The sequence below is a fragment of the Cupressus sempervirens genome, chromosome 5 (genome assembly GCF_028749045.1).
Source record: "Cupressus sempervirens isolate cs-2001-9-10 chromosome 5, ASM2874904v1, whole genome shotgun sequence".
Classification (NCBI taxonomy): domain Eukaryota; kingdom Viridiplantae; phylum Streptophyta; class Pinopsida; order Cupressales; family Cupressaceae; genus Cupressus; species Cupressus sempervirens.
In genome coordinates, this window is record NC_143122.1 from 903,858,731 (window position 1) to 903,871,031 (window position 12,301).

The 12,301-nt window shown below is 29.0% G+C and overlaps 1 protein-coding gene across 1 annotated transcript; it reads left to right on the forward strand.

The window, feature by feature from the left end:
- Window positions 1-2,575: 2,575 nt before the first annotated feature.
- LOC149558854 (indole-3-acetate O-methyltransferase 1-like) lies at window positions 2,576-5,182 on the forward strand. The gene is made up of 4 exons (XM_089786182.1): window positions 2,576-2,917; window positions 3,745-4,167; window positions 4,239-4,505; window positions 4,643-5,182. Exons 1-4 carry the CDS (start codon window positions 2,813-2,815, stop codon window positions 5,000-5,002), a joined length of 1,155 nt encoding a protein of 384 aa, XP_089642308.1. The 5' UTR covers window positions 2,576-2,812; the 3' UTR covers window positions 5,003-5,182.
- The last annotated feature ends 7,119 nt before the right edge of the window (window positions 5,183-12,301 follow it).

Below are 12,301 nucleotides of genomic sequence, written 5' to 3' on the forward strand. Positions count from 1 at the left end.
AGTTTCTAATTTGAACAATCTACATGAATTAATTGAAGAGGTAAGGAAAATTGATTTAACATATTCATAAATTAAAATTTAATATAAATAGAATTTCTATCTAAATTCAATTATAATTAATATGCATATATTACTTTTCTTTTATTATATTAAAAAAAAAAAATTTCCTTCAAAATCTTGTGGTTTCATCAAGGGTCAAGTTTGGCATTTGTTTTAAGTATTTTGCAATTTTTTCTCAAATTTGGTAGCACTTTTCTTAGTTGGTAAGATTTTCATGTATCAAAGTTTTCTTAGCATGAAAATTAAAGAGACAAATAGAACATTGGAAACACATAAACAATTTTCATGTGAATTGTCTTAGGATCTTTTGAAAATATAAAAATATTATAGTATCCAGACACATAAATTTATTCTCATTATTATTTTGATTAGTTTCTAAAGTGAACAATCTAAAAGAATTAATTTGGGAGGTAAGTAAAATTGATTAACATATTCATAAATTAAAATTTAATATAAATAAAATTTCTATCTAAATTAAATTATAATTAATATGCATATATTATTTTTCTTTTGTTATATAAAAAACAAATTTTTTCCTTCAAAATTTTGTGATTTCATGAAGGGTTGGGTTTGGCATTTGTTTTAAATATTTTACACTCAAATTTGGCAGCCCTTTTCTTAGTTGGTAAGATTTTCATGTATCCAAGTTTTCTTAGCATGGAAATTAAAGAGAGAAATAGAATATTGGAAACACAAACAATTTTCATGTGAATTGTAGTAGGATATTTTTAAAAAATAAAAATAAAAATTAGTAGGGAAACATATAAATTTATTCTCATTATTATTTTAATTTTTTTTTAAAGTGAGCAATCTAAATGAATTAATTGAAGAGATTAGGAAAATTGCTTTAGCATATTCATAAATTAAAATTTAATATAAATAAAATTTCTAGCTAAATGAAATTATACTTAATATGCATATATTATTATTTTTTAATTATATAAAAAAAAAATTGTTTCCTTCAAAATCTTGTGGTTTAATCAAGAGTTGGGTTTGGCATTTATTCTAAGTATTTTGCAATTTTTTTTTCAAATTTGGTGACCTTTTTCTTAGCTGGTAAGATTTTTATGTATCTAAGTTTTTTTAGCATGGAAACTAAAGATACAAATAGAATATTAGAAACAAATAAACCATTTTCATGTGAATTGTATGTTATGAAAATATATAAAATATTTTAGTAGGGGAATACATAAATTTATTCTCATTACTATTTTAATTAGTTTTTAAAGTGGACAATCTAAATGAATTAATTGAAGAGGTTAGGAAAATTACATTAGCATATTCATAAATTAAAATTTATTTTTTTAAAAAAAAATATCTAATTAAAATTATACTTAATATGCATATATTATTTTTCTTCTATTATACAATTTTTTAAACAAATTACATACATATTTATATCAAAAGAAAATCTTAAAATTTATTACTTAAAATTTAGTAGAACTATCTATAGACTAAAATTGGTTGAACTTAAGATTTTACAAGCTATTTTTTGTCAAATAGAAAATAAGGTTTGATGTATAATTGATTATAAAGAAGTTATTAAATAAATATATAATACTTACTAATTATACTTTTTTTCGTAATCTTATTTTTATTTCTAATATATTTACTAAACCTTTAGTTCTAATAAAAAGAAATTTTAAAAATACATATAAAGTAGATGAATATTTTCTCTAAGATGACATATCTATGTAAGCTATATTGAAGTCTATCTTATTTTTTAAAATGCTAACAATTTTTTAAATTATTTTAAATTATTTTTTATATTTCAAAAGTTATACATTTATATGAATATAAAATAGTTATTGATAATGTATCATATAATTTTATGTTTAATCTATTTTAATATTTAATAATTTAATGGTGTTCTATTTAAAGACACTAATAAGCAAATCATTCTTATTAGCTTATTGTTGCATCTAAAAAACATGCAACTAGTTGTAATTGGATGATTGACCTGATCAAATAAACCTATTTTATTAGCCTATGGCAGGAACTAATTGGATGATTGACCTGGTCAAATAAAAATATTTGCTCGTTGTAATTGGATGATTGACCTGGTCAAATAAACCTATTTTATCAGCCTATGGCAGGAACTAATAAGATATGATATAAAGTAATGCTGCCTAGGGAAGGTACAAATAATAAGCCAAACAACTTTTCTAAATTTGAACTTGTTGTCATGCGAAAATTTAGGGAATAATTTAATAAGCCAAACAACTTTTCTAAATTTGAACTTATTGTCATGCGAAAATTTAGGGAATAATTTTCAAGATGCCTTTCATTTCTCATGCTGTACTTTGCACAGATAAAATATTGATAGTAAATTGTTCGCATCTTTTGAGCGAAAAGAACGACAATAACGTGACAATTCTTAAGATGCCATTTCATTGAACATTCAAACAAATTGAAAGGTAATAAAATGACATCAGCATGATCACGTTATCTTATATATCAATGTCTATAAATATAGTCAGATGGAGTTTTGAAATATGCACATCAACAAGTTTCTTTACAGATCTTGAGAAGTCGAGCTTATCGGGTTTACGAAAATTTGAGAGTTCGTCATCAAGTTTCTTAGTATCTTTGAGTTCATAGTCAAATTTGTTACAATCTCTAGATCTCAAAAAAGATATTGAATTTATAGCATTTGGAAAAATTACTTTTATAGTATCCTTCAATCTAAAGAAGCAAAACTCTTCTATTGTACTTTATTCTACGTAGAGAGCAGCAACTAAAGTTAGTAGTAATGGAGATGCTGAAATCTGAATCCAAATGGGTGGTGGAGAATGTGTTGGCCATGAAGGGCGGTCACAAGGATTCTAGTTATACTGTCAATTCTCTTTCAGTTCAGGTATATTCATGATTGTTTATATTCAGAGTGTTTTGTGTTTGTTTTTTGTTTTTGGGCAGCATATAAAAGATGAATTTCTATTGCCATAAAGAATCTAGTTATAGTGTTTATTGTCTCACTTTAGTGCCTTCAATCTTTATATTCAATGTTTTTCCTTTGGAGGAGGGATGCTATTATAATAATCTTGAATACCCAAAGAGTTACATAAAGATTTTTGTACAGAATTGATGGTTGTCATCAGAAGTTAGGAGAACAAAATTTAAGAGAAATTATGGGAGATATATGTTTATAAAATAGAAAAACAAAATTAAGACTACTAATCTATTAGTAGATATCACAATAGACTGAAAATATTTTGATAGAATGAAAAAAATTGTTTTAAAAAAAAATTATAATTTCAAACTACTAGACTTGACTTGATAGTAAGAGAAAAAACTTAGCTCACAACTTATTAACACTTTCATTTCTGCATTTTTAAAATATACGTCTGTTTATTTCTACATAAAACTGTACATGTTTTTCATTGAAATGTTAGACATCATATTCAGTAATTCACTTTTTAAGAGTTTATTATAGAAGAAAAACTGTTTTACTTATCATTGTTTTTTTTCCCTTTCTTTTCATTATATTCAATGACTTATTACGACAAAGAGGAATAATGATCTATATAGAAAAAAAATAGAAAAATATGATATTTGATTTTCATTCTACTCAACGATCTATCATGACAATAAAGAAATATAACATTTTGTTTTCATTATCCTCAATGATGTATCATGAAAAAAGAAAGAAAAGAGTATGATATTTGAGAAAACATAATTGTGTAGATAAAGATGGTTCGGGCTGTGAAACCAATTCTGGAACATGCAATTCATGAAAACACTAAATTGAAGCTCAATGGAGGAGGCATATTTAGGATAGCAGATTTCGGGTGTGCCACAGGTGGGAATACTCTTCTTGTGGCAGACACCATTGTCAGATCTGTGCAATCTTCACTTGGAGAAGTGGAGCAGCCAGAATTTGAAGTTTATTTTGTTGATCTCCCCTCAAATGATTTCAATTCACTGCTTCGAATGATGCCTCCAACTCAACAAGACTTTGTCAGTCCAGTAAACGATGGTGATATCAATCCAATGGCACCAAGATCTTATTTTGCAGCTGCTGTTTGTGGTTCACATTTCAGACGTCTCTTCCCAAAGAAAAGTCTTCATTTCTGCCATTCTTCTCTCAGTCTCCAGTGGCTTTCAAAGGTGGGTAATAAACCCTAACTTGTATATACATGAATTCTATGGAGCTGTCTTATGATATTATGCAAATGCAGGTGCCAGAGAGTGTTCAACAGAGAAGCTCCTCTCATGTTTATGTTTCAAGTGATTGTGAGGAGGCAGTGGCAGCTGCTTATCTGCAACAATTTAACACAGACTTCAGTAGGTTTTTAGATGCCCGAGCAGAAGAGATAGTTGATGGGGGATGTGTGTTTATATCTCTGGTGGGGCGCAATGAAGGGACAGACATAATGGAGGAGCAAGGAACACTAGGAGACATCGCTTGTCACTTTAAATATGCTTTCCAGGAGCTAGTGAATGAGGTATATACATATTAAGGATTTTTCCCGATTTTTCTTCATTTAATAAGATTTCTCTAAGAGTTAGAAATCCAAATTATCTTGCCCGTTTGAGTATCTAGGAGGATTAAGTGATGTATTGCTTTGTTTACATGGGACAGGGTTTTATTGAGAAAGAGAAGTGGGAATCCTTCAATCTACCGTGCTTTGGTCCAAGTCCAGAAGAGTTGGAGGGCATAGTTAAGAAGCAAGGGGCATTCAGGATGGAGAGTGTAAGGGTGTTGAGAGAATTTCCTTTGCATCCCATGACAGAGGTGAGGAGAGGAGAGGAGGAGGCGTTTGGAACAAGTGTGGGCAATCATTATAGAGCACTCTTTGAGAACATTGTGGAAGCTCATTTGGGGAGTGAGCAATTGACAAATGAATTCTTTCTTAGAATTCGTAAAAGAGCTGTTGCTAAGTTTGAGGAGTATCTCTCGAATCAAATAGAGTTGGTTGTTGTCTGCCTCATTAAAATTTGAGTTGTAATAATTGTAGAAATTAAGCTTGTAAGTTTGAAGAGTATCTTTCTAATTATAAATAATTAGATGGTATTTTAATTAAAAGATGTCAGCTTGTCAATAAGTCTTTGGTCTCTGGGTGAAGGTGAAAGCTTATTAAAGAGTCTATTAGGGATTAAGGCAACAAAATTTATAAGAATTAAGGTGACAAAATTTATATAGTGTGTGCCCAAGGTCATGGTCAGATAGCTACAAATATTTTGTTAAGGACATCCCTAACAAAAAAAGAAACTAACTTTAGTTATTTGTAAAAGAGGGTTTCTAAGTTTCTAAGAATATCTCTACAAAAAATTTATAGTGTTAGTTGGTGTCTTTTTCATTGAAAATATTATTTTAATGTTTGTAGTGTATTTTTTTTCTATAAAATAATCATTCTCTTGTTTTTAGTTTATTGTTGATGTTGTGTGTGAGGTTTTAACTCATTGCCTAAATGATCATATTTAATTATCAAATTTAAGATTCATTAGAACAATAGATTAAATTATGTACATTACAATGAATTTGTTTAACAAAACATACATTTTAAACTAACTCTCACTCAATTTTGAATGGTTGTCATTTTCAAATTTTATGTACATTAAAAATAGTTATTTAACAATTAAATATTCTTAATATTAAATCTGATAATATCTTATTATCATTTTCAATTGAAATCTTTAATAATGTTAATAAAGAAATTGTAAATAGTAGAGAATGGGCAATCACAAAAGGTTACTTTGATTGATCCTTTAACAAGTAAAAAATAATTGTAGTATATAAAAATGTTATTTTATAATAAAAATTTAAACATTTTTTATCATATTGTATTCAAAATGTTAAGAAAATAAATTGTTAAGAGCTAAAGTAAATTCGAACTGGAGACCTCCCCAATCAAGTGCTCACAATTTACCATTGCATTGTAAGCTCTTGCCAAAAAAGAAAATAAGTATTGAAATAGAGAAAAATAAGTAAATGGAAAATATAAGAAGTTTGATAAATATTAAAGTTTTAAATGTGTCTTGTTATTCTCATGAACAATATAGATTCACAATGAACTATAAACATAATAAAGTGAATCTAAGATCTTTGTTTATATGTCATAAGGAGAGACTACAACATGTGGATATCTTACAGATAAAAGTGAATGAGGTTGCAAGCTCAAACAAAGATGTATGTATCATTACAATGGAGGCCTATTATTTGGTATACTTTTTATAATAAGATGTGTAATATTGCAATATAAAATTATAAAATATATAGCATATACATTTCCATTTAGAAAATTTTCTTCTAGACTTTTAAAAACATGCATAGGCCAAGAAGAAGCTTCCTTAAAAAAGACATTTAAAAAAAAGTTTTAATAAATTTTTAAACTCTTGATACTCATATTTCTTTAACTTAATGAAATACCAACCCTAGAAGAATTTTTTCAATAATATAAATTTGATGTGTACAAGCATGAAATGAATATAATTTTGAATGATTGAACTAATTTAATCATGACCACTATTATAGAAAGAGAATTTAAAGTTTCCTAATATATTTGGGTAGTTTAAGAAGGCATATTTGTTTGATCTCTAAAAAAATGGTACAATATTTATTATATTTTGTATTTTTTTCTTAAAATCATAAGTTTCTCATTTTTAACTTATAATAATTATTTTTCTACAATATAATTATAAAATGCTATATATATTGAGTACTAATTGTATCTATTTGAAAAGGTCTATAAGTAAAAGAATAAAATTAATATAACCTATGTTAATCTTTATTTCAAGAATCTATGGCTAACATATTCCTTGTATGTTATAACTATACTTTCTCTTAAGGAAATATAAATTTTATGATCTCTCAAAAAAAGTAGATGTATAAAATTGTACCTTATTACATTCCTACAACATCTTGATTAAATGTCATGTAAAATCCCCCTTAATAAGCTATATATTGTAGTAAAATAAATATTTTTTATGATTAAAAAATAAATAAATTGTATATGTCATATGTGAAACAATAAGTAAGTGAGGAGATATTTATGATGAGTCAAAGAACCTGAAGCACTATAGATTTTGGGTGAAAGCAATGATATGGATCTCAATCTCACAAAAGTTCGTGGGTTGAGAAATTCGATATCTAGAAACAAGCTCGCCTATTTTTTTTAAATGAGCACTCATTTTTCTACAACCACCTAATCCATAAATATAAATGTGGCTTTCGATTTGATTCTAGTGCCCAAACCAAAATGGGAGTCCAATTTCATACAAAATAGGTGCCCAATATGTAAATATCAAATGGTCATTTCTAAAATGAATAAAACAAATTGCCCATCTTTGGCTCATTTTCACTTCACCAAAAATGGGATCATAATTTGTAGGTGAAAGTGTTGTAAATATAAGAGGAGTAACTGAGAGGGTAGGGCTGAACCAATTACTAAAAAAATAAATCCCAGACCCCTTAGATGTCAATGTAAATCGAAACATAAACTCTGATCAAATAGTATTTTGTTGTTACTTGGCAAACACATATGCACTTGAATTACACTACAAAATGTTGTAACTTGGCAGTAACTGAGTATACTAATCTTAAAGTGATTAATCTTAAATTTAACTTAGTTGCATACACGTAAAAGAAATAGCATGAACACAACTAACACCAAGATTTATTGTGGAAACCCAATTTGGGAAGAACCACCAATTGCAACTAGTTACTGATTTTCACTTTTCTGAAGTAAGCCTAGTTAGAAGCCAACCTTGTTGAAGGTTACAAAACACACTGTTAGGTGTTGACCTATTAGAGGATTTGATCACCTTGTTAGAGGTCTTTAAGATGCTTTAAATAGAAATGCCACCTAGTTAGAGGATTTACAAATAGTTGTTAAGCCAACTTTGTTAAGACATTTAGATCACTGCTACAATGGTTAAAGAGTAAAATTGAAATGACCTGATTCTTGATGCAACTAAATTGTTGATTATTATCTCAATTCTGGCTTGTATGCTTGATCCTTTCTAATTGAATGTATCTTTTCAATTCAACAAGGATATTTTTTGTATCCTTCTAATTCACTTCATCTAAGAATTTTCAAATCTTATTTTTTTGTTTCACGCATTCAATCCTCAACTTGACCTTATATTTATATCTTACACATTGTCAAGTTGGCTTGAATACAACTTAGAATACTTAATATTCATCTCCTCGGATGGCTAGAACCATTAATTAAATCAATTGAACTCAATGTACCAAAACAAGAAAATCTTTTGTTAGTCGACCTTGCTCAGGTAGATAGTAACTCAAAAATAATTTTCTTGTGTTAACCAAATGAACTAGATAAACACTACATATTCAAAAATTTCCTTTGGTAATTGAGTGAGCTTGGTTAACACTAGTTCCATCCAACACTTCCTTCATTGACCAAGTGAGCTCAGTTAACACTCAAATTATACAAACTTTCCTTTGATGTCAATGCAAATTAAAACATAAACTCTGAGAAAATTGTATTTTGTTGTTACTTAGCAAATACATATGCACTCGATTTACACTACAAAATGTTGTAACTCGACAAATATTGAGAATCAAATTTAACTTGGCAATAACTATATATACTAATCTTAATGTGATTAATCTTAAATTTAACTTAGTTTCATACACATAAAAGAAATTACATGAACACAAGTGACACCAAGATTTAATGTGGAAACCCAATTTGGGAAAAACCACCAATTGCAAGTACTTGTCAATTTTCACTTTTCTAAAGTGAGCCCAGTTAGAAGCCAACCCTATTAAAGGTTACAAAACACACTATTAGGTGTTATCCTATTAGAGGATTTGATCACTCTATTAGGAGTGTCCTTGTTAGAGCTCTTTAAGACACTTCAAATAAAAATGCCACCTTGTTAAAGGATTTATAATAGTTGTTAAGCCAACTTTTAAAAAAAAATTAGATCACTACTATAATGGTTAAAGAGTAACACTAAAATGATCTAATTCTTGATGCAATTGAATTGTTGATTACATATCTCAATTATGGGCTATATACTTGATCCTTTCTAATCGAAAGTATCTTCGCAGCTCAACAAGGATATTCTGCTTATCCTTCTAATTGACTTCATCTAAGCATCTTCAAATATTATGTTTTTGTTCCACACATTCAATCCTCAACTTGACCTTATATGTATATCTTACACATTGTCAAATCGGCTTGATTACAACTTAGAATACTTAATATTCATCTCCTTAGACATCTAGAACCAATAATTAAATCAATTGAACGCAATGTGCTAAGAAAATATTTTGCTAGCCAACCTTGCTCGATAGACACTAACTCAAAAATTATTTTCCTATGTTAACCAAGTGAACTCAGTTAACACTACATATTCACAAAGTTCCTTTGGTAATTGACTGAGCTCGGTTAACACTAGTTCCATCCAACATTTCCTTCATTGAGCAAGTGAGCTCAGTTAACACTCAACTTTTACAAACTTTCCTTTGATGCCCAAGTGAACTCGATAGACATTGACTTCTAAACTTGTAAACTCTAGAATGCTCGGCAGGCATAGGGAACTATCTTCATCACCCAAATAAGCTCAACATACACTAACTGGCAATCATATGACATTTTGTGTAACATCAAAGACAATACAAAATTAACCAATTATTTTCAAAAATCTCCCTCTTTGGCATTGATGGTAACACAACATGTCATAATACAATGAAATTTTTAGACAAAAATAAATTAAGGAAAATATACTTAGTTTCATTCTAATTCTCATCCTTAAGAACTCTCTCTATTAGTGTGAACTCTCTTTGCCTTCAATTTCTTCCTTTATCGGCAAAACTCTATCTTCAACATCTCCTTTTGATGGAAAACTTTCCTTCTTTGATATCAAATCAAGTTCTCCCTTTTTGACATCTCTAAAAGTAATAACATTTCTATAAAATATATACTCTCCTTCTTTAGAAAATTTATGTGAGATATGATAGTAAACTTCTCCCTCTATGACATCTCATGCCAAAGACAATATTTAGTGAATATCAATGTATCCCATGTATTGATTCATTTGCAATGTTCCCTTGTCAATACTACATCAACTATCTAATCTTCAACATGCTCTGGTTGATGCATCACTAAATTTCATTTAGTGAACTTCAGATAGGGGAATGACCCCTAACTTACCTCTTAGATTAAAAAAAAATGCATCCTTAGGTAATGACTTTCTGAATATATCTGCAATTTGTTCTTTAGTATTCACATATTCCAATCTTACCTCTTTATCTTGTACAAATTCTCTTAACAAATGATATTTTATAGCAATGTGCTTGGTTTTGGTATGCATCATAGGATTCTTTGATATAGTAATTGCACTAGTGTTATCATAGTAGATAACCACTAGATTCATTATTTCTACCTTCATTCCTAGCAATAGTTGCTTGAACCAAATAACATTGGAATAATTAACTCTTGTTGCCACATTTTTTGCTTTTGATGTGGACTGAGAAATATAATTTTCTTCTTGCTTGTCCAAGATGCTAGTCCTTTACAAAGAAATAATGCTCCACCACTGGTGCACTTTCTATCATCAACACTTCCTACCCAATCAACATCTATGAATTCTTTCAAATCCAAATTGCCTCCTTTTTGTACCATAATCCATAGTCCTCAATACCCTTTAGATACCTCATGATTCTTTTGATTTTCGTCATGTGATTTTCTTTGGGATTTGTTGAGAATCTTGCCACCATACCAACTCCTAATGCAATATCGGGCCTTATGTGCACTACATATTGCAATTTTCCAATCATTGACCTCTATGTGGTTTCATCTACCTCTTTGGAATCATCATTTTTGGAAATCTTATGTCTAGTATACATAGGTGTTCCAACTGGTCTTGAATCTTCCATTCCAAACTTCTTCAGTATCTCCTTGATATATTTGGATTGAGTAATATAGATGCCACCTTTCTTCTGTTAGATCTGCAATCCAACAAAGAATTTTATTTCTCCAAACATGGACATCTCAAATTCTTTACTTGTCTCTTTTGAAAATGCCTTGCATAAGTCATCATTTCTTGTAAATAAAGTGTCATCCACAAATATTTCTATCTACACAATCTTCTTGTTTGGTCCTTCTTTGATATATAGATTGATGTTATCATTTGTTCTTTAAAAACTAATCTTTATCAAGTAATTATGAATTATTTCATACCAAGCTCTAGAAGCTTTTTTAAGACCATAAAATTCTTTGTGTAATTTGCAAAGAATATCCCTTTTACTAGGATCCAAAAAACCTTCAGGTTGTTATATGTAGACTTCCTCATCAAGAATTTAATTCAAGAAAGAAAATTTTACATCCATTTGATAAACTTTAAATCCTCAGTGTTTTGCATATGCTAGTAAAGTTCTAACACCTTCTAATCTTGCAATAGGAGAAAAAAATTCACCATAACCCATACCTTCTTTTTGAGAATATCCTTTACAAACTAATCTTTCTTTGTTTCTTGAAACTTTTCCATTTTCATTTAGCTTATTTTTGAAAACCCACTTTGTGCTAGTTATATTTTATCCTTGGGTCTAGGAACAAGAGTCCAAGTCTTATTCCTTTATATCTATTCTATTTCTTCATTCATAGCTTCAATCCAAATTCATTATCCAAAGAATCTTTAACATTTCTAGGTTCAAAGTCAGTAAGCAAAGATGTACCTTTCAATTTGTTTCTTGTCATTGTTCCATCTGATTTGTCTCTAATCAGATGCATGGTGCCTTTTGACATATCTTGCTAACATGGGTACTTTGGATTTAGAACATGTTCCACTAACTTATTCATGATCTTCTATAAGCTCAAGTCCCACTATCTATGACTCAAGTCCATCAGACTCAGTTTTCTCTGGCAATAGCTTGATAGATTCTAACTATGACTTGGGTCCTTCAGACTGTGACTCTAGCCATTGCACTAAATCCAACTCAATAACTGTTGGAGATTTTGGGGACTCGAGAGGTAACACCTCTTAACTTCTAAATAGATTTGGCAATGTATCAAGTTTATAGTAAACAAACCTTCTATAGTCTTTAGTTTCTTTGTTTCTTTCCTCTTCACTCTTTTCTGCAAAATCATCAGTTCTCACATGTGCACTTTCTATGATTTTGAGTGGATAACTTTAAACATTTATATGTTGTACTTCTACAAGAGAATCCTAGGAATATGTCTTCATCACCTTTGACATCAAATTACCTTTCCTAGATTTCTTAAGGATATAACATTTTATACCAAATACTTTCAAGTAACTTACATTA

Excerpts from the sequence above, each read along its gene's own strand:
- LOC149558854 (XM_089786182.1), top strand. The coding sequence starts at position 2,813 with ATGGAGATGCTGAAATCTGAATCCAAATGGGTGGTGGAGAATGTGTTG. Across the intron at positions 2,918-3,744 it reads TCAATTCTCTTTCAGTTCAG|ATAAAGATGGTTCGGGCTGT; the intron begins GTATATTCATGA and ends ATAATTGTGTAG. Across the intron at positions 4,168-4,238 it reads GTCTCCAGTGGCTTTCAAAG|GTGCCAGAGAGTGTTCAACA; the intron begins GTGGGTAATAAA and ends ATGCAAATGCAG.